At 42.2% G+C, this 24,227-nt stretch overlaps 2 protein-coding genes across 5 annotated transcripts in view; one reads left to right on the forward strand and one right to left on the reverse strand.

Annotated features, from left to right (window-relative positions):
* LOC146467412 (uncharacterized) overlaps window positions 1-24,227 on the reverse strand; it is a 59,304-nt gene that overhangs the window by 20,316 nt on the left and 14,761 nt on the right. Inside the window, exons 1-3 of one of the 3 annotated variants that reach the window (XM_085125877.1) lie at window positions 22,416-22,619; window positions 13,978-14,227; window positions 9-12,077 (exon numbers count right to left, since the gene is read on the reverse strand). In XM_085125877.1, the coding sequence (XP_084982003.1) occupies window positions 9-12,077; window positions 13,978-14,227; window positions 22,416-22,604 (12,508 nt within the window). In that variant the 5' untranslated portion in view covers window positions 22,605-22,619. Of the gene's footprint in view, window positions 1-8; window positions 12,078-13,977; window positions 14,228-18,424; window positions 18,629-22,415; window positions 22,620-24,227 lie in introns of those variants that run through there. The other 2 variants (XM_085125878.1, XM_085125876.1) reach the window with 2 other exon arrangements.
* Window positions 19,157-24,227, forward strand: part of LOC146467413 (uncharacterized) — a 40,105-nt gene continuing 35,034 nt past the window's right edge. The window contains exon 1 of one of the 2 annotated variants that reach the window (XM_085125882.1): window positions 19,157-19,469. In XM_085125882.1, coding sequence (XP_084982008.1) covers window positions 19,172-19,469 — 298 coding nt within the window. In that variant the 5' untranslated portion in view covers window positions 19,157-19,171. Of the gene's footprint in view, window positions 19,470-23,108; window positions 23,473-24,227 lie in introns of those variants that run through there. The other variant, XM_085125880.1, reaches the window with a different exon arrangement.

The raw sequence follows: 24,227 nt of genomic DNA on the forward strand, positions 1-24,227 counted from the left end.
TCACTTACCCTGAGCTTTACCAATACACCACTGATATTCCACGACTCCGCTCTCTGCGTCTTCAAAGCCACTCCAGTGAGCCGATAGCACTTCTGTATCACTCTGATAGTCGACATCGATAAACTCCTCACTTTCGGGAGAAGTGAGGTTCCCATCCGCTACGTCACCTGCCATTGGTGGAGTCCAGTCCACCACTACTTGTCGTGACGTCAGAGTGGTCTCCAAACCAAGCATGTTGACACCAGTCACGGTCACGTAAAATGTCAGTCCTTCACGGAGTGTGAAATTCTTTAGGTCCAAGTCCAGAGAACGACTAAGGCTGTCAACTCTTTGGACGGCGAGAAGATCGTCTTGGAACGGAAAGCTTCCGACACCAACAAGGAAGTGATTCATACCACTTTCGGCATCGTCCATTGACCACGTAACTACAGGAGCAGATGTGGAGGTTAGGTACAACGTTTCTTTTCCAGTTGCAGGAGCGATGTGGACTGCTTTTCCGACTGGGGGAGTACGATCGACGACAACACCATCAGAAGATGAACTGACATTTTCGCCTCTGTTGTTTTGAGCTCTCACTGTAACGTAATATTTCTTTCCATATTCGAGTGTCAGATTATGAAAACGATTAGACGATGTTCCTAAATGGTGTACCTCAACGAATGGCCATTTACATAAGTCTTGTCCTGATGGATTGGGCGGCTGATCCCTGATGCACCAATAATATCGCGAGATACCAAAGATCGGATCTTTAAAACCATTCCAATGTGCCCATATTGCTTTGTTGTCGAGTTGGAAGTCAATATCTTTTTGAGATGTCACCGGGCCATCGCTAACCACACCAGCAGTAAACTTTCCAAGTAGGATGAATAATCCGGGGGAGCAATCTGTTCTATAAAGTCCAGCGCCATTTGTAGCTCGTACACAAACAAAGTAAGTTTCGTTTCCAATGAGAGTTTGGTTTTCTATTACAACTCCACCCACTGAATCGTCGGCTACAACCTCACTGTAGAAATCGTCGCCATTTTGTTTGAGCACCTGAGGATCAGCTCCCACAGCCCAACTGGTTCGCTTAATGCCACTTTCGGGGTCTGTGAACCCTGTCCAGGCCACCACGAAGATGGAACCGGGCACCTCGTTCTTGTTTCTGTCATAGTTCGGTGGGAAAACATGTTGAGCAGACACATACCCAGGTGTTGGCACTGTACGGTCGATAACAACCCCATTTGAAGACGTCGTACTTGATAAACCAGCATTATTTACAGCAAACAGTCTCAAATAGTATGTCTTTCCTAATTTCAAGGGAACATTAGAAACCAATATGCTGGTCGTCAACAGCGAAACATTGGTGAAGTTTTTGATGTCGTTGTTATCTGGTGTAGTGCCTAATCCCCAGGTCACTGACTTTAATCCACTCTGGTCATCCCGAACTGTCCATTCAGCTTTCAGAGAATCGTTTTTGGGATCATATGATAGCTTCAGATTATTTACAACAGGTGGTGTGCTGTCGATGACAACACCATTTGTCCAGTTCACTGTTTTGAGCCCAACAGAGTTGAGAGCCTCAATACCAACTGTGTAACTTTGCCCTTCTTCGTAGTTTGCCAAAATACGACCTCCGCCTGTAATGATTGCCGATCCTGAAGAGTTCACGAGGGTCTTTAAAGCGTAGAAAGGAATAACGTAGTCATTTGTACGCATGTTTTTCACTGAAAAACGATACCCAACAATAGGAGATTCGCCATCAAAACACACCCAAGAAATAGTTCGTTTGCTGGAGCTTGGAGCGTATTTAACATCATGCAGATAATCACCTTTTCCATCCCAGACGGGCGAACATATTGGAGGGGTAGTGTCAACAATAAATCCATCAGACTGAACTGTGGTCTCCAAGCTTACACCGTTCACCCCTGTAACATTGACATAGTAACCTTCTCCACTAGTTAATTCTTTTGTGAGCTGTAATGTTACCGTGGTGACACTGCTTTTGAAAGCAAAGGATCCATAAACATCAACCAGAGAGCTTGAAGCACGTCTTCCCCAAACTTTTACTCTATACTGCTGCACAGCACTTTCTGCATCAACGAATTTGAACTTGACAGTCACGTTTCTGGTAGAACTTTGGTAGTCGCCATCCTGTACATAAACTACATTTGGTGGTGTATTGTCGAAAACAACACCATCTGAAAAAGCCACTGATTTTAGGCCAACTTTGTTAGTGCATCGCACGGTTGCAAAATAGCGAAACCCCAGCCGAAGATTACGTCCGATTGTAAAGGAAGTGTGATCAACTGGCACCGTCGTAAAATTCATAACGTCTGTTTCACCAGGCTGCAGACCAAAAGCAATCTCAACGGAAGCAAGAGATGTGTCTGGATCAGTACAACGCCACGCTGCGGACAGGGAACCTCCTAACGTGGAGCTGAGGTCTTGGTTGAGATCACTGCCATCACGAACTGGAATCACAAACACTGGAGGGGTAAAATCAACCAGGACACCGTTAGAAGAAACCGTAACGCTAGGCATGCCAAGAACATTATAGGCAATTACAGTTGCATAATAGCGCTTCCCGCTGGTCAGTTCTGAGATCTTAAGCCTTGAACTCGCGGCGGTGTTTACGAGCCCAACGTCTGTCAATTCTTGAGCATCTTGACCACCAGGAGAAGTTCCAAATGCCAGCTGATAGGAAACAATTTTCGTCTCTTGCTCAGTAAAGTTGACCCACGAAGCCCGAAGAACTGAACTTTCGATCTGAACGTCAAGTTTTTCGCCTGGTCTTCCGTCTGTTACCGAGCCTGAACGCGGAGGTGTTGAATCAACCAACACGCCATTGGACTGGAAGAATGCAAAATTTCCAGCCCTATCAACCAACTTGACGCAAGCGTAATATGTTTGACCTGAGGTCAAGTTTAACCCAGATAAGACGTGATATTCCGTATTGGATGCAACAATTTCTTCTTTTTTGACATCACAGCCGGTCGACTTTGGCTTGCTGGATAAACCAAGGTAAACAGTTTCGATTCCTGAGAAATCCCTAAATCCGTACCAATGTGCCCGATAGAGAGTAGAGTAACTTTGGTATTTAGCATCTGTCAAGCCCCATCCATCCAAAACGATTCCGTTCTTAGGAGCTTCTGAGTCAGAAAGTAAGGGTGTAGAAGATTTGATGGTAAAAAGGCCCGCTTTGTTGATCGCCCATATTGTGATGAAATAACGTCGATTGTTTTCCAAGGGTGTTGTTTGGGATGCTGTCCAGTTAGCGCGCAACGAAGACACTGGCTGGCTTAACGAAACAATGCGAAACTTCAAGACGTCATCAGCACCGGCGTAACTCCCCACACCAATTTTGTAGGACGCAACCTTAGAAAGATCATCTTCAATTTCGAAGTATGCTTTGAAAGTTGTAACGGGGGCGTTAACATGTTCTTGTGTCTCACCCAAATGTCCATGTTGGACATACGTTATAACAGGTGGGGTGCTGTCCACAATGAACGTATTTGACAGACCACGGCCAATAACTCCCGCTCGATCTTTTGCCTCGATAACTACTGAATAAACTCCATCTTTCAAGTCAATATTCCGACCAGTAGATCGCACTTTCCCGGCCATCTTGTATGGTGCCATGAGATTGTCAGTCATAAGAGAGGTCACAGAAATTCCAAAGCCAGCTACGCCACTGTGAATGTCATAGAAGCTGTCGTTATTACATTGTGTGTTATTAAGTGGCCCAGAGACTCTCTTCTCATCCGCCAAACACCAATTCCACCGCGCCCACACTGACTTAGTTATCCACTGATACAACACTGGAGGGCCCGTTAATCCTGTCACAACTTTTCCAGGGTGAGGAGGTACAAAGTCCACAATAGCACCATTGCTACTTCCAAAAGTACACATTCCAACTCCATTACATCCCATTACAGACACAAAGTAGCGCTGACCACTGCTTAACAACAGACCTGACATTGTTGCGCTCGTTTGGGAGCCCACGCTCTTGAATCCTTGAATATCTGCCATGCCAGGTTTAGTTCCAAGAGCAACTCGGTATTCCACCAACCCGCTTTCCGCGTCAGCAAAGGCCTGCTCCCAGTGTGCGCTAAAAGTAAACCTTTCGCTAGTAAAGTTCTTGTCTTTTCCTTCTACGCCGTCCTTAATGTACTGAACAGCAACCGTCGGAGGGGTTGTGTCAATCAGGATGCCATCAGAGGTGATAGTTCTCTTCAGGTTGGCCCCATTTATCACCTTGACTGTTACGTGGTATCTAACTCTTGGTTGAATGTTTATGTCAGTAAAACTAACGAAGACCATTCCATCCTCGCTAACGTTGTGTGTTAAAAATGACAGCATTTCAAAGGGCCTCACATCGTCACCACCAGGATACGTCCCCACACCAACAAGCGGTACATCAATGCCACTTTCCTGGTCTGCGCATTTCCATTTGGCTTGAATATTGCTCAAGTCTCTCACAAAGTCTACATCAGTTACGTCTGTTTCATCCGTGACATCAATAACCTTTCCCTCACACGTCGGCGGTGTACTATCTGGTATAAATCCATTTGTCTCAATCAGTGTTTGAAGCCCTGCTGCGTTAGTCCCGAGAAGGACAAGCTTGTACGGAAAGCCATTCTGAAGAGAGAGACCACCCATAAGGGGTGTCTGCTGGCTGAGGGGTATTCTGACAAACGGTGTGACATCTTCGCCGGTGGCATCTTTCACAATCTTCCACTCATAATTCACAATTGGGCTCTCAGGATCACTAAAGCGAGAGAACTTTCCACGGACACGCCTTACCGATGGAAGATAATCTACATCCCATTCTCCAGCACCGTCTTGAAAATGCCCGGGAAGAGGTGGTGTTGTGTCAATCAAGACACCATCGCTACACATTACCGCTTTAAATCCCAATGAGTCCATCGCATACAGTCGAGTGAAGTACTTGTGGCCATGTTTTAAATCAAGGCCAGAGGTCTGGATAGAAAACGAATCCCCAAGAGGTGTCATTGGGACAACGTCTGCTTCCCTTTCATCAAGGGTACATTTGGAAGTCGAGGATACACCCCATTTTACGGCCACAATGTCCTGTGGATCGCTTCTGAAGTCAAAATTCATTCCTAGAGAGTATGTATCCCATTGGTAATCAACATCTTTTGTTTCGGTTACACCATCGTAGACATAGCGAATCTGCGGCCCTTTACGCCTGGCAACAAACTTAGGACAGTTCACCATAGGACTGTCCATTCCGCCGTCATTTGTAGCTAGTACGCTGACGTACACATCTCTATTATGCATGATTGGAAGTTCGTTGACTACAAGACTTAAAGATGGTCCAACCCAGGTAGAAAAATCATCACCAGAGCCCTGAATAGATCCGATTCTGACATGATAGCTGTTGATTTTGGTATCTTCGTGAAACCCATGCCATTGGATAAAATACTTCGTGTCAGCAGCTTGTCGTGCTGTGCATGATCCGGCAGTTGGAGGCGTTCTGTCAACATTCTGTTGACAGGTAGTAAACAGTGTCCTATCGATCGTTTTGGCGGACCACCACCACTCTGCAAGCGTCTTTTTTGAACACCACCTGATCCTTATACTGCAACCAAACAGCTTGCACTTGATTCGAATGCATAGACGGAATCGATACCATAACCAAACTCGAATACGAAGTGGTGTCATTCGAACCTTAAGCTCGATACAAGCTTTCAGTGGCCACTTGTTTATCTTGATTCGTAGCTCTGGTACAAAGTAAGTCTCCAGAAGTCTTGCTTCGATGGTTATCCCAGCTTCAACGATAAAAATTGAGAGCGAGGCACCAGCATAGACAGAGACCCACGCCCCTGGAATGAGACCCAGTCTAAAAGTCTTGTCTCGCATACACACCTGCCCTTGATAATCCACACTGTAGTAACCACCAGCCCCTGCAAAGAGCCTCACTGGTATACCAAACACTATTATAACTTGCGAGTACTCAGGAAAGAATCTCTGATACCCCCTTCTTACATTCCCTCGGAACAAAGTCATGCAAGATCCTGGGTCTGAGACTTCTCTTCGCATCCGGTTTTTTCTATGCTCTTTTTCAAGTTGATCGGAGTACACGTCGGATTCTAAGAGCAGTTGATAGGTACTTCGCTTGCGAGTAGACCCACAAAGCATATCGCCAAATGGAAACAACCTTCGTGGTCGCAAAACATAATCATTCATCACTGAGAAAAACAAGCAGTTTTCTTCGATTCCAAAAGTCGTATTCAGAATTGGTAATCTCATATAAAAGTATCTGTCTTCGAAATCACCACCCATCAGCTCTATATTTTCCTTCTCCGCGTACGTTCCACTCGAGAAAGCAACTGCTATCACCTCACTGTCCACACTGGTGACCGATTCTAAGCCAGACGGAGTTCGGACTACTCTTTCTAAAGTGTTTTCTCCCGTTTGATCACCAATCAAGGCATGAAACTCAAGTTTGCATTGAAAACCAGCAATCATTGCGCACTTTGAAATGCAGGCAAACTCGCCACCAAACTGCCTCACAATAGTCATGCCTTGGGCATTCATTCCAATGTGGATGACTCTGTCAGGCGCTAACCCAGAAGATGCAAGATCTCCATTGACAGACACCTTATAACCATATGCCTTGCCACCTTTCCCGTCTGTTACCCACAGAACATTGGTTAGCTCATCATATGAAACGGACGTTGCAGTGCCTTCAACAGAAGCGGTCTTTGAGATCCCCACCCAAGATGGTGTGGCTACTGAGAAAGTGCCAGTTACTCCAGATTTTCTAACTGAGTGAATTTTGTTCGATTCACTGTCACTAATCCAAATAAAATCACGAGCCACAGCAACACCTCCTATTTTCACTGAAAATGGACTTCCTTGACTTCCAAGTTGAATGATCTTCCTAACACCATTCGCAAAGTTAGTAACCACTAGTAGCGATGCTTTACCTTTGTTGCTTGAAACACCATGCATGCCAAGAATCACTTCGCCAGAAGAAAGCTTTGAGATTCCTTCTACCTTGTAATCATCAAAAAGACCCGGTATCAGCCAGCGCCCGCTCTTTTTCATGGAAGAGAGATCATCCAGATGTGGGAACTTCCACGTGAAAATGGTCTTCCGATAAAGTGACGATGATCGCCTAATAGATCTTAGACAAACGTCTTCAGAGCAGTAAGGTATTTCCTGCCACGGCTTGTAATCCCTCAAGTCGAGACCTCGCTGACGCAGCTGAAGCTTGTTTAGAAAGTCAGTGACTTTGTCCAAAAACCCGTTAACTTTGTTAACGGCTTCTGTGAACTTAGAAACATACTTGTCCAGATATGGCTTCACCACGTCACTGAGCTCTCCAGTCTCCGAAAGGAGGTCGACAATCGGGTTGGAAAATGATTTAGTCACGTCTGTTAACTTGTCAGCATATTGCGAAGCACTCTGTGTAATGGTGTCCAAAGCCTGTAGGACGTGGTTGATGTTTTTTGTCTTCTGCCATAAATCATAAGATAATTTGAGTTTGGAACGCACGTCTTCAAGAGCTTGAACATGTTCTAGGACGGCATCATCGTAAACATTTCGCATTGCTTTAAACGTATTTTCAAGCAAACCTTCCAATTTTTCTTTGACTTCTTTCGCCTTTTGTATGTAATCAACAATTCTCTCGATGCGCTCTTTCACATCCCTTATCGACCTTTTTTGAACTCCACCTCCTGAACTTTGTGCATTCCCATCCGGTGCCCGGCCAGTGATCTTTTGGAATACCGCCTTCACTCTTTGAACATCGTCTTTGAGGGAAAAATTTCGAACTTGTTCAATAAGTAGCTTGACAATGTCAACAACGGCTGTGATATTGTCTACCCCTTGCTCACATGTCTGAAGCATGTCTGAATAACCACTCGCTTCCTCGAACGTATCCTTGAGGACATCAGCTTTTTCTTTGATGGTTTTTCCTTGATCGATAAACGCTTTAGAAATGCACGTTCCGCCCTTGATGCATTTCTGTATCTTGAAGTTCTTCCAAGTATCCGGTACCATGTCATAAAGGACTTTGACCTCCTTCTTGAAGTCCTTGTACTGATTAACGACATATTTTCCAACCAATAGTGCTTTGCGGACGCATGGAGTTGTGCTTTCAAGGAATATTTCCTTGATTTGCTGACAATCGGGTAACTTTCCAGCCGTCTCGAGTATAGGCGAAAAATTGTTTGTGAAAGGCTTTAGCTCTCTTAAAACTGTCATCACCTCACGCACCATCGATTTGATATCTCGCAATTCTGCCTGTATCTCGATGATAGGATCTTTAATTCTTCTAAACTTCGAGACCGCTTTCCCAATAAATTTATCTGCTTCTTTGTTGAAAAAGTTGTTGACTTCTTCCACAACGTTGTAGCCTCCAAATTTGTGGAGTGTTTCAGATGCAATCGTTTTAAACTCGTTACAGACATCTCGTACGCGTTGATCAAAGTCAATCCCGAACTGCTTTCTTAAATCCAGCTTCTGAATTTCACTTCTGTAATTTCCAGCTCTGTTCGAAAAATTGATGACATCATCTGCTGCTTTCCTTGCTTTGTTCGCGTAAACAGGAAGATTTTGTAGATGCTTCAGGACATCATTGATGCGAGTTGCTATATCTCGAACAGTTTTGAGAAATCCTTTTTTAGTGTTTAGAATTGATAGAAAATCGGATATGATTTGGGCGACGCGAGATATCTTGCCAACTCGAGCCGCTAGATTTTCCTCGTACCATGTTTCGACTTTCGTGACAGCAGACTGCAATTCCGCTCCGACTGTTTTAATCCTCGATGCCACAGGCCCAATAAAAGACGCCAGTTCGACGAGAGCTTCACGAGCTTTCTCTTGAACGTTGTCGATAACATCCGCAGAAAAATCCGCGGCTTTGTTACAAACTCCATCTACCTTCGACGCGGTTCCGTTAGCAAAGTCCACGATGTCGTCTGCCAGATCCTGGATATGTTTCAGTTTACCAGTAAGTTCTTGTAGAGCGTCAGATGCGAACCCTTTTGTTGCCGCTGAAAAGTTGCGTTCAACTTCGTCTATTAAATTGTCTACAAGAATTGTGAAGTTAAGTAGTTCCGTGAGTGCATTTTGCGCTGTATTCTCGACCACTTGAAGAACCTGGATCCATTCCTTCTCAACGTTTTCTCCAAACTCTTTAAATTCCTGAGAGGAGTTCAAAGCCAGTTTATATACGCCGCAAATCCGCTCTACGTTCTGCCGAGCAAACTGCTCCACTGCGGGTCCAAGTTCTTGAAAGAAATCTGTAATATCACTGATGGCTGTCACGTTTACAAATTGAGAGTCAAGGAAATTAATAAGATTCCCTAAGAATTCTTGGAGGATTTCAGCCGGATTTGTAGAATTTGTGTTGTGACTGCTGCCCAAGAGTCCCTTGAACAAGTCCCTCAGGTCCAAGCTGTTACCAGGCAGTATTTCTTGGAAGAACTTTTCGAGGTCAAAATTCGGGAGTCTAAATTGCTTGAGAAAGTCGCCTACCTTTCTAAAAATGGAGAGGAAGTGCTGGAAGTTGGGAGATTTTAGATCCAAATTAAACTTCAAGCTGATTCTCCAGTTGAAACGAAGACCGAAGTTAAAGCCACTTCCTTGAAAAGGTGGAAAACGCGAGTTCATGTCTGGTAGCTGCAATCTGGGAAGTCGGATTCCTTCCAGAAAATCCAGCAGCGAAGACATGTCCAAGAAACGGTTTGCAAACCGCAGAAGTTTCAAGGTGACTAGTTGAAAAGATTCCAGTGAAAACGAGAAGTGGATTGTGAACTTGAACGGAAGCTGCAAACGAAATCCACCAGGCATGGTAGCACCTAACGAGTTGAAGTAATCTTTGATCTTGTCGAGGTGGAGATCTGTGGACACAGAACGAAGAATTTCCAGAAGGTTCTTGATGTTGAAGTTTCCAGGAAGATCGTGGGGTAAGAACTTGGTTATGCTGGCAACAACATTGAGTATTTTGTCCAGGGCTCCAATCACTTTTTTAAAGATATCATCCACAACGGTCAGCCTTCCAAGAGTCTGCTGGATTTTCTTGATCCTGTCAATGAGCCATTTCCAATTCTTCACTCGGTTCAGCACATCTTTGGCAAACTTGATAACCTTGCCAATTAGGTTGATCGGCCGAAGAGGCTGGACAAGGTTCTGGACAAACTCAACAAGTTTGTTGACAAAGTCTACAAATTTGTCAATGTATAACGGTAGGTAGCCAGCTAGCTTGTTCTTAAATCTGTTAATTTGTTCGGCAATTACGCTTGTGATACTATCGAACTGTTTCAGCAAATCATCTCCGGCGTCTGCAATAGCGTGAATGAGATCTTTGGGAAAGTCATTCTTAAAACTAGCCGACGCTTTAAAAGCCGCTTTACCTCTAACGACATCAAAATTAAACTTGAGAATGTGAGCTCGAACGTGAGCATAGTTGTCTAGATTCACCTGAAACTTCCCACCAAAGATGCCAATTCTTAGCTTGACTTGGTTCACGTACTGTATCACTGATTCTGCACCGACCCATTTACCACCGTACGTTTTTACCCAACGCTTGGAAGGACCAAGAGCAAACTCTCTTGGACGAAGGAACGGAAATAGCGCACGCTTGCGACGATGAATTACGCTACGTTTCTTTCGAAGATAAACTGCTTTGGGGTGGTCACCATGGTTTTCTAGAAACTCGTTTATTGATGAATCCAAAGTCTCGCTTTCTGGAGCGTCCCATAACGCATGCTCCAGACCTTTGACCACCGAATTACTTAGATGCTGGTGACGCTCTACGAAGATGTTAACGACTGCAGCTTTTACATCACTTTGTTCATCCGCGTAAAGAGCGCGCATCAGGTATTGGTTGGTTTGCTCTGGGGGAAGCTTGCGCATGGCTGAAATCACCGCTGATCGGATACCAGAATTATCGTGATCAATGTGTTCCACGATAACTGGAAGTCCGGAATGGTGCCCAAGATTTCCGAACGCCCAGATGTGGTCCCGTAACTGCATCTCGTGATCTTCGCTATCAGGATGGTAAAGAGTTGACTTGTTTCTGTATCTGCTGTGAACCATCTCCGCAACAGTGTCACAAAGCGTTTCATTATAACCAGCTTTCTTCGCTCTTTCGGCAAGACCAGCTAAGACCAGCATAGCAGTAGCTGTCACTTCATCGCCTTTTTCCTCTTTCGTCATCAGCTCTGCAAGGGCATCAAAAAGCTCTGAGTGAAGTGGTCCTTCCGGTAGGTAGAAAATACCAACCAACAAATCTTCATATTCTTCCTTGCTTAGGGGTCTTGGGTACTCTCCCTTCACGGCTCCCGCTAAGGCTTTCTGAGCTTCGTACTTGCCGTGTCCGGCAAGGACAGCGACATACACTGCCCACGACGTCAAGTTTTGGTGACTGCGGTCCTGAACCAGTCTTGCGATTGTACGAAAGATTCCTTGATCATCTCGAACCATGCGGTGCAACTCATTGGAACAATCACCAATGTCGCGTTCCTTCATACTCTTGTCAGTAAAACAACGTAGTACCTCATAAAGAGGCCTCGTCGTCTCCTTCTTCTCTCCACCCAACTTCGACCACTGTATCTTCTCGGTGTCTGTGAATGGGAGACTGTCACTTATGAGTGATTGCTCTGTTTTTAGATGTTCTTCTTCCACAGTGGAGCGCTTGGAACGTCTTTGCCCACGGTCTGAACAGGATCGTAACGTTAATCTACTGTAGCCACTGGTGGACATCTCGATATCTTGCTCTTCATTTTGAAAGCCTTTAAAATTGTCCGCTCTCGGATGACCATTGGCAGGCCTAAAGAATGCTTTTGTTGAGCGCTGAACTTGTTCGACTTTTCCATCTTTTAAATAAACGTTAGCGCTGTGCTCAGACTGTACCTTGTGTCTAGCTTTCGCAGGCGTTCCATCTGCAAATTGTTGGTAGTCATGGTTTGTCCACGTCCGATGGAGATGAGCGTGTGTATCGTTAGCGGAGAGGACATTGTATTTTGTTCGAAAGACGCCAGAGTCATCGTGTTCTTCGACTTCATAGGTGTTGGATCTATGGATGTCCTTCAAGTTAAGCTGAAATGACCCCGCGATGCCTGCCACCAGATAACAAACAAAATGAATTGGCTATTATGATGCTTTGCTCAAACCAGCACACGCTTTCCTCGTAAATCGTCAATTGACAAAATTTCCCTGGTACGTTTTCGCGGGCTTAGTTGATTTGGTGTTAAAAAAGGAAAAGAAAATCCAAAGGAAGTTTTCCAAAGTGCTCCCGTGAAGGAAGTTTTAGCTTTGGCTTCAATTTTATGCACGCAAAACTGGAAATTTACAAGCTAAGTTGTTTTCGTTCTTCATTGCTCTCACTGCTAGATAACTTTTAACGGAAGCCATGGTCAACCTTAGCTATTAGTCGTTGGTTGTCTAATGAAGGAAACTGGTATACCTACATAAAATACATCATAGTTCAGAATTTATCGTGACGTTATGCGCTGGTCCATTCAAAACTTCGGCATACCCCCTCCCCCTCCTGAGCATTTAAAGTTTTTAAAATTGGCTTGTTCAAACTCCTTGCCAGTGAAAAGGCTCCCAAGTGACGCATAGGGCGAAGACAAAAATTGGCACGATTAACGAGCCGAGCTCGGTGTGGGGTGAAAAAGAAAGGGAGGGAGCCTGTGGACATTCCTTTGATGCCCCTGTTCCGTCTCCTGGTAATCAACCTGTGAGTAATAAGTCAACAAGGTACTTATATGCCAATCATTCCGCTCGATTGAGTCGTAATGTCAGTAATTTTTGTCGATAATATCATTCATTGGCGAAATACAGCGAGGACGAATCATTTTGATCATGACGATGATGATGCTGATAATCATAATCATTATCATCATTATCATCGTCATCATCATCATCATGATCATCATCATCATTGTTATGTTATTCGGAACTGTCTCAAACTCGTCAAGCTTGGCGCTTGGGACACTCGTATTCAGCACTTTATATTAGCCGTTGGAACCGTAAATTTCTTTTAGTATCCGAGGAAGCAACCTGAAGATAAAACTCTCGCTGAAACCAGTCAGTAAAAATTCTAAAAACAGCTTGCTTTTTAGCTACAGACTGTAGGCATACCTTCCGCTCATTTTGTAAGCCTAGGGATAAGAGGAAAAAAGGATTCGCTCGAATTTCGCCCCTCCAAACCGACTGCAAGCAAGAAGCTCCAGCTTCATCGAAAAACTATGCAAATGTACACTGTGACACTCAAATAATTCAATGTGCTCTTTGCAAAGCTATCAACAATCACGTATCTAAGCAATTACATCATGATACCAGAACCTGGTATCGTTGAATGGCGGCATCAAAAGAAGGTTGAAAGCCTCCCTCACTTTCTTGCTCTTCGTGCCGGTTTCTGATACTCTCTCCGCCTTATACCCCACTAGGGAGTCTGTTCATAGGCTATAAAACTCCCAGTCCTCTGGACCAAGAACCTCTTCAAATACCCTACCTTCCAGTGCCCAAATTTCAGAACCCCCCCCCCCCCCCAAAAAAAAAAAATACTTTCGGCTTCACTCAATAGCTTTCCATGCTTGTAGGCAGAGATATATTAAACAAACATTCAACAATCCTTTGAAGAGCCTTTTGCGTGAGTAATTCACTCACGAAGGCAAAATTATGTCATTTAAAACTCCTAAATAGCCATAAACTAGGAAACAAAAACGCGAGAAGTCCCCCTAGACTATAAATCTGATTCAAATGTCCACCCTTCCCCTGAAGAAAATATCAAACTCCCCCCCTCGGGGGAAGGGGGGGGGGCATGCACCTAGTCCAATGCCCGGGGTAAGACCGATGAATGTTCGGGGTTTCACTTGATCGGCGCATTGAATAAACCGAAGTGGTCAATAACACTCTATCTCGAGACTTTGCCTAATAAGACTTCCATCGGAAAAATCGAAGCTGAGCTGAAAAGACAGTTTGAAATTTCTACAATAACAATGTTGCTTTTACCCTTTTTGAAAGCAGCGATTTCCGGTGATTCCGAAGTCTTTGGAAATAGCACGTCTGTTACGGCACCATGCTCTTCCTGCCGGAAGTAAAAAGGCTTCGACAGCTTCTCTTCAAACTCTTCATTGACAGGATGATTAGAAAGAACGCGCCCATAATGCACACGTCTTAAGCGGGGTTCTCTGACGTCAAGCTTGATAAGACGCACAGGCTCCAAACCACCGTAGTCACGTGACGTGGGAGTGATGTCAACCTGAGGGAAAAACATACAGGTTTTGTCAAAACTTTATTTAACAACGGTTCTATTTTTTTTATGGCACTCTTGAATACAAATATAACGGAATAAAAGTCTGACTTGGGAGATGTAGCAACGTTGTGCATCATTCGCCGTGTCAAAGAGATAACTTTTAAATGGTATTCAAGATAACAAGTACTTCATAAAATTAAAATGCCTACACAAAACAACTTCGCCGTAAGAAAGCGAGACAGACTGACAGACACAGGACCCTTCGGTTGTTTTTCCGAGTCGAGCAAAACAGGATTTGATTATCACCTCTTCTCGGGCGCCACCATTTTGGATTTTTTGTCACACAAAAGAACTTCCGTTTCCTGACAATAGCAGCAAACGTATGACGTCATAAAATCCAAAACGGCGGCGCGCTGGAAGTTTAAAACCGAAAATTGGCAATAATCATATCTAATTTTAGTACAGCGCAATGCTATTTCCACTTTTCAAAATAATATATTTAGAATTTTAAGACAGCATTTCCAACAATTTAACGTCAATTTCTTGTCAAATTGGAGGTTTCCTTTGACAACAGTTATTTACATTCAAACCAAACTAAGAAACTTCATACTATATTATACAAGACACAAGATTTGAAGTTAATGATAGAAGGAAAGTAAAGTACGCTACTTCAAGTTATTAATAAAATGGGTGAATGGATGGCTGGACATGAATACCGAGTTGTGTAACTCTTATTTATAGAGGGTCACTGACAATTTCTGCACAGAAAAGACATGAAAACATTCAGGGAAGCATTTGCACTCAATGTACGATATGCTCAAATATGGCCCAGACATGATGATTGAATAATACAGCTTGACACTTGCGGTCTTTGCCAGAAATAACACGGCGAGTCTAAAAGTATTGTGCGGGTGTATAGCGTTCTTTCATTAAAAAAAAAGTGACTGGTTGGTTGGTTGGTTGGTTTAAATAGTTGGTTTCGAGTCAATTTTATTAACCGCTTTTTGAACCGAACTACAATATATGTGGGCTTTATAAAACGCACTCAGGGTTGAATTATTTCATAAAATTTACAATGCCTAGATACGACATGGAAGATTTCAGTTGTCTTTACTTTACATTTCAAGATGTGAAGGCAATTTAATGCGGTTGGTGATTTAATCCTAGCTTGCCAGTTAGTTTTGTTGCAACCAAATTATAAAAAGCAAACAAATAAAAGTACTTTGAATTGATATCGCGAGAAATTTATTAAGGTCGGCGTAAATCGATAATCATGAATTAAACTTTTTCTGAAATATAATTCCGTTTTCGAACACCGTATTGAACAGTAATGCTTCGGCAACGAGCTTTCAATTGAGCAAATCGCTAAGGACTTAAACTTTGCACAATAAAGTCTGTATTCACTTTCTATTGTAAAACTAGGAATTTGTTCGAGTTATACAACCGCAAATTTGCATCCTCTTTCCTGATATTGGCAGCCGTTTTTAAGTAAAAATATCCCGGTCATATCGTCTGCCCTTTTTACCTTTTTGCGTGGGTTGAGAAATATCATGGAAAGAAATGCGGCTACGATTTAAAATTCTGCGCTTTGTTATTCCGTCTCTCGACGTCTTCCCCAGTAAAAATTGTAAATCGAATTTGAGCATTAAATTTTGCGCTATGTGAAAGTAATTATCATCATAATCATAACCAATATATCTTTACTTTCAAATACCCATGTTTTATAAGTCCCCTTTTAAAAAATTTGCAACAATATCCTTAGCCGAATTTTGAGAAATGTTGCAGCAGCAAAGTAAAAACTTCAAAAGCGCTTCTTTTATCCCTCAACTCTCGAAAGCGACCAGGACTGAAAACTAGACCAAGTTCCTATTTTTCATTTTGAAGAAAACGCTGCAAAAATAGACCATTGACGAAGATAACTGCCCAGCTGTGGATTTCATTTAAATGGTCAAACGTTCGAATATTATTCACATACTCAGCAGTTGAATAGGATTATAAAAAGCGCTTCAGGTAATGAATATTCTTTCGTTTTCACCTTAATGGTCACAGGATCAGTTTAACATCAAATTCAAAAGCTAGAAATACCGTGCACAGCACAATAGACAGCACCACAAGAAAGAGTACATCAATTATCCCTATCATTAAGCATGTAGCTGATAGCATCACTGGCGTGGATTGAACACTCCACATGCTTCAACAAGCTCTGTCCCAGATTAGGTTGGCTTAGGTAGTTAGCTTTTCTAGGAAACTGCGCGCAAGCAGAATTACAAAGCAAGCGAGGAAGGATTTCCCAGACCATGGCAGGTAGATACAAACACAAAACGTCGCGGATTTTCCTAGGTACGCCACACTCAAAACCTTCCTTTGAGTTGTTTCAAAATAATAACGGCGATTACCAAAGTTTCAGTGCTTGAAATGACGTTCCGTCCGTTGTAGTGAATGCAGGCATTGTAATTTCAAACAAGCTGAAGTGGGACTGAAGCTACTTTTGTCGGAACGGTAAAAGCCCCGTTAATTTTATTTTTTTAATTTTTCCTTTCCATATATTATCGTTTCAGGAAGGGATAGTCAACGGAAAGTGTCTCATTAAAAAATATATATATAAATAAATAAGAAGGTCCAATCTGCGTAATGCGTTTTTCATCAGTAAACTCCATGCTACGATTCAAAGAGATACAACATAGACAGACGGGCTGAAGGAACGCCAAGATACAAAACAAACTTTCTGTCGTTCAACGTTCCGTCTGAGACGGAGGTCTTCATCAAGCTTTGCTCCATGGGTGTTGGAGACCCCACGTCGACGATGGGTGAAAACATTCCAAGCTAGAATTGTCTAGGTAATCAGATACCCGAGAACCCGGTTCTGTGATTACAAATCAGGACGCTTTGTTCCTACGTCGCCAGTTTGTCAGTTTTGAACACCGTGGGTTAAATGTGCCTTACCGCGCGGTCGGACAAGCACGTCACTAAACTGGTGGTTTATAATCGGTAAAAAGAAAAGAATAATTTTTTCCCTCGATCAGCCTTGTCAGGAAGACCCACCACTTGTAATTTTTATTTTTCCTTTCGCTGGCCAATATCCAGCCCATCATGACCTCATGCTTAGTCAATAAACCAAATATATGGAGAAAACCTAAGACAGCGAAAAATGACACGATTCTAATTTGATCCAATTTAGTTCCAATTTCAATCAATTCTGGCAAAGACCTTAGAAGCCGCAGATTAGCCAAACAGAAAAGAGCGCTTTTCATATGTGGTCTAGAATACCTAATTTAACATCACAGTCAGGAAGTAAAAATATTAACCCCACAAGTCTCAGTGGCCTCTCATCCATAAAATGTTAAGTTGTTATATTGATTTACAAGCGGAAGACCAAAGAATAATCAAATCACCCACACTGACGGTAACAATTTTGGTTATCAAGTAGCGCACTTCATAACCAAAATTGACCTCAATTTTAAAGTTCGATGGCTAGTTCAAGTGGTTCGCCCGTCACTTAATTGTCGATAATCGGCAATCTTCTTATAATTAATAACACGGAATTTAATACAATGGCTTTGCTTTTTTTTTTTTTTTCAGAAAATGAAATGCTTAAGCCACCTTGCTAGATAAGGGTCGACCGTCTTGTACCTTTCAGATAGAAGCAGACGGAATTTTTCATTACTTTCAATCGATCATTCGTTGATTTACTTTTAACTTCAGTAGTTGCGTTCCAGCGTTAAGTTGTACAAAGCTAAAACAGCCATGAATAGTTAATAAAAATTCAAATTTAAAAAGACATTAAAATGATCATCAGTTTGCGTGTGAAGTTTCAAGCTTTAAACTTCATGAATTTTGTTTCAGACACTCAGATAATTTCCAAACATTCACTGAAGCAGCCAATAGAAAAACATAGACAGCCTTAATCATTTCTCCAACGAAACCTGAGTGTCCAATATTAAGTCTGGAAGCAAGGCCAAAATTTAATTTTACAAATATTAATAACCAAACAGACGGCAACTGGCTTAATGGTTTCTTCCAGATAGGCTCACTCTACAAACAACAATCACGACTCTAGATTTGACCCATGAAAAGACGTAAATTGGAAGGAAAAAAAAACACCATAGTCTAACAGAACAAATGGAAATGTAACATCATCAAGTTTTCGAATATATGATTGTATATATCTATGCTTAAAACACTAATTCATGACCTGCACCTTACCAAAGCATAAAGCTGGTAGCCATCACTAGCGGTGGATTGAGCGCCTCTAGCAGTATGAACAGAAACCTCGTAATCATAAGTACAGGTTGTTAAATGGTTCAGCCGCAAACGATTCTGTTCGATATTCTTTCCATGCGAGATATTTCCAAGTAGAATTACAATGCTGATAAACAAGTTAATGCCACACATTGTAACTGCAGAGACCAAAAAAGTGGAAGAGTTTGGTTGTTGAATTATGATGCCATCTTCAGTGCCTTGCTAAGCAAATACAAAACGGGTGACGGTTCCCGGCTAACGTTTTGTTTGTTGAAGTTCGGAGCTACTTCCGCGTCATACAAATGGGCGCACTGGAATTATACGAAATTAATACTACTCAATTTTTCATAAAAGGAATATATTTCCGTCGGTAGGGGAAGCCGCCAAAGCCTATGGTCAACGTAATATCGGTATTTGCTTGAGGGGTCACAGATTGTATTGGTCAATGTCCGTTTTCTCACGATCGTTTCAGCGTAGCAACCAATGCAATGAAAATAGTCTCAACAGAAGTAGTTTTACTCGGTTAAAATGAAAGACTTGAAGAGTTGCGGTCTTCGATCGATGTTTTGTAAGCTTTTGGAAAATTTCACCCACTCAAAATTCACCGCTATTTTGGAGAGGTAACAAGGAAAAGTTTCAGGAGTGGCGAAAAGACGCGAAACGAAGATGAAACTGAGTGCGCTCCTCTCAATTTTCCTTCTGTTTTACTTCATGACTTTAACAAGCTGCTGGAGACGAAGACGTCGCCGAAGAATACCACCCTGCACCAGGGTTAACTGTCAGGTCGGTAGTTGGACCAGTTGGGGTTCTTGCTCGCATCAGTGTGGTTCAAGTGGTATGCAGTCAAGGACAAGAGGTTTGACAATTGGCGCGTCCTGTGGAGGCACCTGTCCTTATGAATTACGACAAACACAAGCGTGCAACAGAGATAACTGTAGGAACGGTGGCACCCCTCGAAGTGGTGGATGCAGTTGTAGAACTGGCTACGGCGGGACATGTTGCGAACGAGGTTAGTCTTGTCGCCTCTTATCCCATTAGCCTACCAGGCACATATATTTATCATCCCTCACTTTAGATCAACAGAAGCCAACAGGTACTTAACCTATTTCGTACTAACACGCAACATACCTCATTTCAGCCTTTGAACAATCAGTAACCTACACTGTATTTGGCCCCAAAACAACAACATTCCATTAAAACCCAAAGAGCGTCATAAACATACCCTCTGGGTTGGAGAATGCACCCAAACCCAGAAGTGTATTTGTGTGCGTGTGTTGACCCGTACCCTATTTTGGTGGTTACAATTAGTTAGATAATGTGTTCCGAAGAATTACATATATTTCCATAGCAATCTTTGTTTTCTGTCATAAAAGAAATGAGAAGGGAAATACATAGTTACAGCGACAACACAGTGAATGTGGGAAATTTTCTCTCCGCCGACCAGATGTTAGTTGGTATTGGCCTCACCAATTTGAAGTGGTTTTAAATGTTAAATGCTGAACAAATATCAACTTGAGGTTCATACTTGATAATAACGTTAGTATAAACGCAATGTCGGTATCATCAGACACAATTCGAACTCGATTTGGCAATGCCCTTGGATACTCTTACACTTTCATTTCAAGCAGTTTCATTTAAGAGTAGAAAGTGATTCGCATTTGCCGTAATTCATCCATATCAATTCATTGTAAGAGGACATCAGTTACCGTGCTTTTTTACAAACTTGAAGCATGAAACTGATAGTCATCACTGGAAAGCGTGAATTTTAAGCGCTTCACGTAGTGTGAACACTCAAGACGCAACTCACAAAAGTAGGGTCAAGATATCAGACGGCTCTGCAGTAGAAACACCAACTTTGTAGAAACTGAAGTTCGACAGTTCTCGGTCTTCACTACTCTTTCAAACTGTTTAGACGCAGGATTGCAAAGTAAATGCGAAAACTCCTTTGATGTTTGCAAAAATTCACACGGCAGGTACAGACACAATACGTGGTGTATCATCTTAGTTACGCGACACTCCATGCCTTCCTTCTAAAATGGCAGCAGCGTTTTGCTAACTGAGTTCAAGTGAGAGTGACAAGAACTTACTTCCGTCGTAAGAAATGCAGACATAACAATTCCATACAAGCTGAAATGAGGCCAAAGCTATTTTTGTCCAGAACGGAAAGTAATTGATGAAACTATTATGTGTGATGTTCAAAGCGCACCGTAGTCATTACCAATTGTTTCCTTCCTATTTATTATCACTTAATTATCGAAAAGCGGCAATGATAGTGCAAAGGGTTAGTCACAACAAATATGTTCTACTCGATAAAAGCAAATGCATCTGGTAGGCAAATATAAAAAGTCACGATCTCGAATCATTTCTGCTGTTCTTCCAAAAATTTACGCTTACGCATGGAGAGATGGGTTGAAGGATCGCGAAGAACGAAGCAAACTTCCTGCCGCTCAGCCTCCCACCTGTGACAGAAACATCTTCACTAAGCGTTGGTTTCGTATGGGTGTTGTAGACCTCCATCCACCTCACGGAAATAATAAACCGCCACGTTTATGGCTGGAAAGTTCCAAGTTGGAGTTGCGGTCGTTCGCATGCTTTGCCCGGGGTCCACATGAACTTGACTTGTTTCCACGAGTCTGTCTGGTTTGAATACTTTGAATTTGACTTCTGGGTTACTGAAAGGCTCCGCCGCCCGGTTAACCGACATTGACAAGCTTGTAAAGTGGTGGTTTATATTCAGTGAAACGAAAACCCGAGTAGATAATTATTTCGCTGGACGAATTCACCCTTCACCCACGTTTTTTCCGTTGCCAGAACATGCCACACGAACATGTCTGTATTCGTACTACGGAATGTTGAACATGGAGGGAACATAATATAACCAAAATTAAAAATGACAATTTCAATCAGTTTTTAATTTCATTTTATTAAATTGGGAGAGGTGGAGATCTTAGGAGCTGCAGATAAGCCAATTTCTGCCAGTCTGGACGTAAAACAGAAAGTGGAGTGCATTTCATCAGCGGTCGAAAACCCAGTGACGCTTCAGTGTCTCTAGCTAAAACTACGTCAGCGTCACTAGCTAAAAATATTAACTCCGCCAACGCAAGTTTTTTCTCCTCGAGCAAATATTAAATCATTATATTGAGCTGCAAGCGGAAGACAAAAGAACAGTCATTAAACCTACACAGTCAGTTTTGGTTTTTAAGTAGTATTTACGGATGGTTAGTTAAATAATTGTTTCAAGTGAGACTCTTTTAGTTAATTGGTAAAAATGACAGACATGAACTGGTGCGGTCTTGGATCAATGTTTTGTAAGGTGCTCGGAGTTTCAACAAAACAGAATTAATTGCTTGACATTCTTCATTTTTCAAGACAATTAGTATTTATTCGCTTCGTTAATTCCGCATTGTTCATCCTCATTTTAAATGCTTAAGGCTCTCTGCCAAATGAGAAACGACTGTCTTATTTACTGTCAAATGTAAGTCGACGAAATATTTGATTAGTTCCAATAACTTAGTTCTGATCGATCATTTGTTGATTCACTTTTAACTTTAAATTATTGCGTTCCAGAGTAAAGTTGTATAGAATAAAACAAGCATGAATTAAATTTAAAGTTTCTTGTTAAATTTCAAATACATTAAAATAAAACATCTTGGCTTTTGAACTCCAGCTTGGTATGAATGATTTAAGTTTTAACATTTATGAATTTTGTTTCTGATCAGAATAGCTCAATATCGAGACTGCAGGCAAGGTTCAAACCTAAATTTGAATTGCTTTTGGAAACAAACAGTACAAAATTTAAGGATTTCTTCAACATAGGCTCACTCTACTGACATCTAAATTCATGACTCTCGGATTGTCCCTTAGCAATAAGAAATATCAAAATCTGCCAGAACATGGTAGAATGTATGACTAGAAGCTGTTATGCTTCACAACACTTAAAGAGCTGTACTCTTACCAAAGCATGAAGCTGATAGCCATCACTGGCGGTTGATTGAGCGCCTCTCGCAGCATGAACAGATACTTCGTAATCGTAGGTACAAGTTGTCAAATAATTCAGCCGCAAACGTTTCTGCTCGATGTTTTTCCCATGCGAGATGTTTCCAACCAGAATAACAATGCTAATGAGCAAGTACTTACTAAACATTGCAACAGCAAATATAAACAAACATAAAACGTGGACTGACGAGTTTGGTACAGTAGCTATCTTGCCATTCCAATGCCTTGCTGGAGAATCCAAAACGTTGAAGCAGTTCCTCACGTTGTGCGTGCTGGTCAGAATTCGGAGCGGCTTTCGCGTGATACAAATAGGCACACTGCAATTGTACGAAACTAATACTACTCAACCTTCGATATTTAAAAGGAAGTTATTTCTGTCTGTAAAGGAAACCCCCTCAGCCAATTTTTAACGCAATATAGGTCTTTGACTTAGACGTCACAAATTGTATTGACCACTGTGCTTCTTTCACGATCGTTTCAGCGTGGTAGTCGATGTAATAAAAAAAAAGTCCCCGCGGAAGTGATCTTACTTGGTAAACATGGAAGAATTCAACAGGTGTGGTCTTGGATCGATATCGATGCTTTTAGTGTACCGTTTTCGGAATTTATCCAACATAAAATTCACCGCGGGATTGATCGAGGACCAGCGAGGAAACGCGAAGCCAAGATGGAACTGAACTCGTTCCTCACAATTACCCTGCTGTTCTACTTCTTGAGTGGAACGGACTGCTTCTGGAGACGAAGACGTCGTCGTCGAAGTCCTCCACCTTGTAACAAGGTTAACTGTCAGGTCGGTAGTTGGACCAATTGGGGTTCTTGCTCGCATCAGTGTGGTTCAAGCGGTACACAGTCAAGGACAAGAAGTGTGACAAGAGGCCCGTCCTGTGGAGGCACATGTCCTTATGGTTTACGACAAACACAAGCGTGCAACAGGGGTAACTGTAGAAACGGTGGCACTCCTCGCAGCGGCGGATGCAGTTGTAGAACGGGATATGGAGGGACATGTTGCGAGCGAGGTTAGTGTTGTCGACTCTTAATTACCTCACTAGATGTATTTACCATACCTAAATTTAGGCCAAAACAGACCTACAAGTACTGCACGTGTTTCATGCAAGCCGGTATACGTTCTTTAATTTAGTCTTTCAACAATAGCTAAAGTAAACCGCATTTTTGCACCAAACATTTTTATTCAGACACAAACAGCCTCACAAACATATCCTCTGGTGGATTGCGGAAGTATCTAGTAAAATCAGGATTGTGTACTCGTGTATGTCGACAGGAAGAATAATATTCACCCATAATGATGCGCTCTAAAGTAAGTGTGCATATCTCGACAATATATACCCTTCGTTTTCTTTAGAAAGTAGCAAAGGAAAGATTTCGTGCCGTGGCTTTGTGGAAATTACAGTCATTGGCGTGAAAATGTGTTTGTATTGGACTTATCCATTTGCACTGACTTTTAAAGTGTGTTATACTCTAAAGAAGTTAAACAATATTAACCACGACTACATACTTAATATTAAAGCTAATTTAAACACAAGTTGATATTATTAAATGCGCCTAGGCCCGCCATTCATTTTTAAAATTATTTGTACCGCGCAGTTTCTATACAATAATCTTCAAGTGCGCCTTACAAAACACTTATCAACTAACTAAACTTACAATTGTAAATAGTGTAATTTTATACTAGTGAAATATTGACTAAAAGTCCCGTTACACCAAAAATGCTGCAGATACACCAGATTAAGCGTGGCAGCAGATTCCAGAGCCT

This window comes from Pavona decussata, unplaced genomic scaffold (assembly GCF_977016875.1).
Source record: "Pavona decussata unplaced genomic scaffold, jaPavDecu1.1 SCAFFOLD_136, whole genome shotgun sequence".
NCBI classification, from domain to species: Eukaryota; Metazoa; Cnidaria; class Anthozoa; order Scleractinia; family Agariciidae; genus Pavona; species Pavona decussata.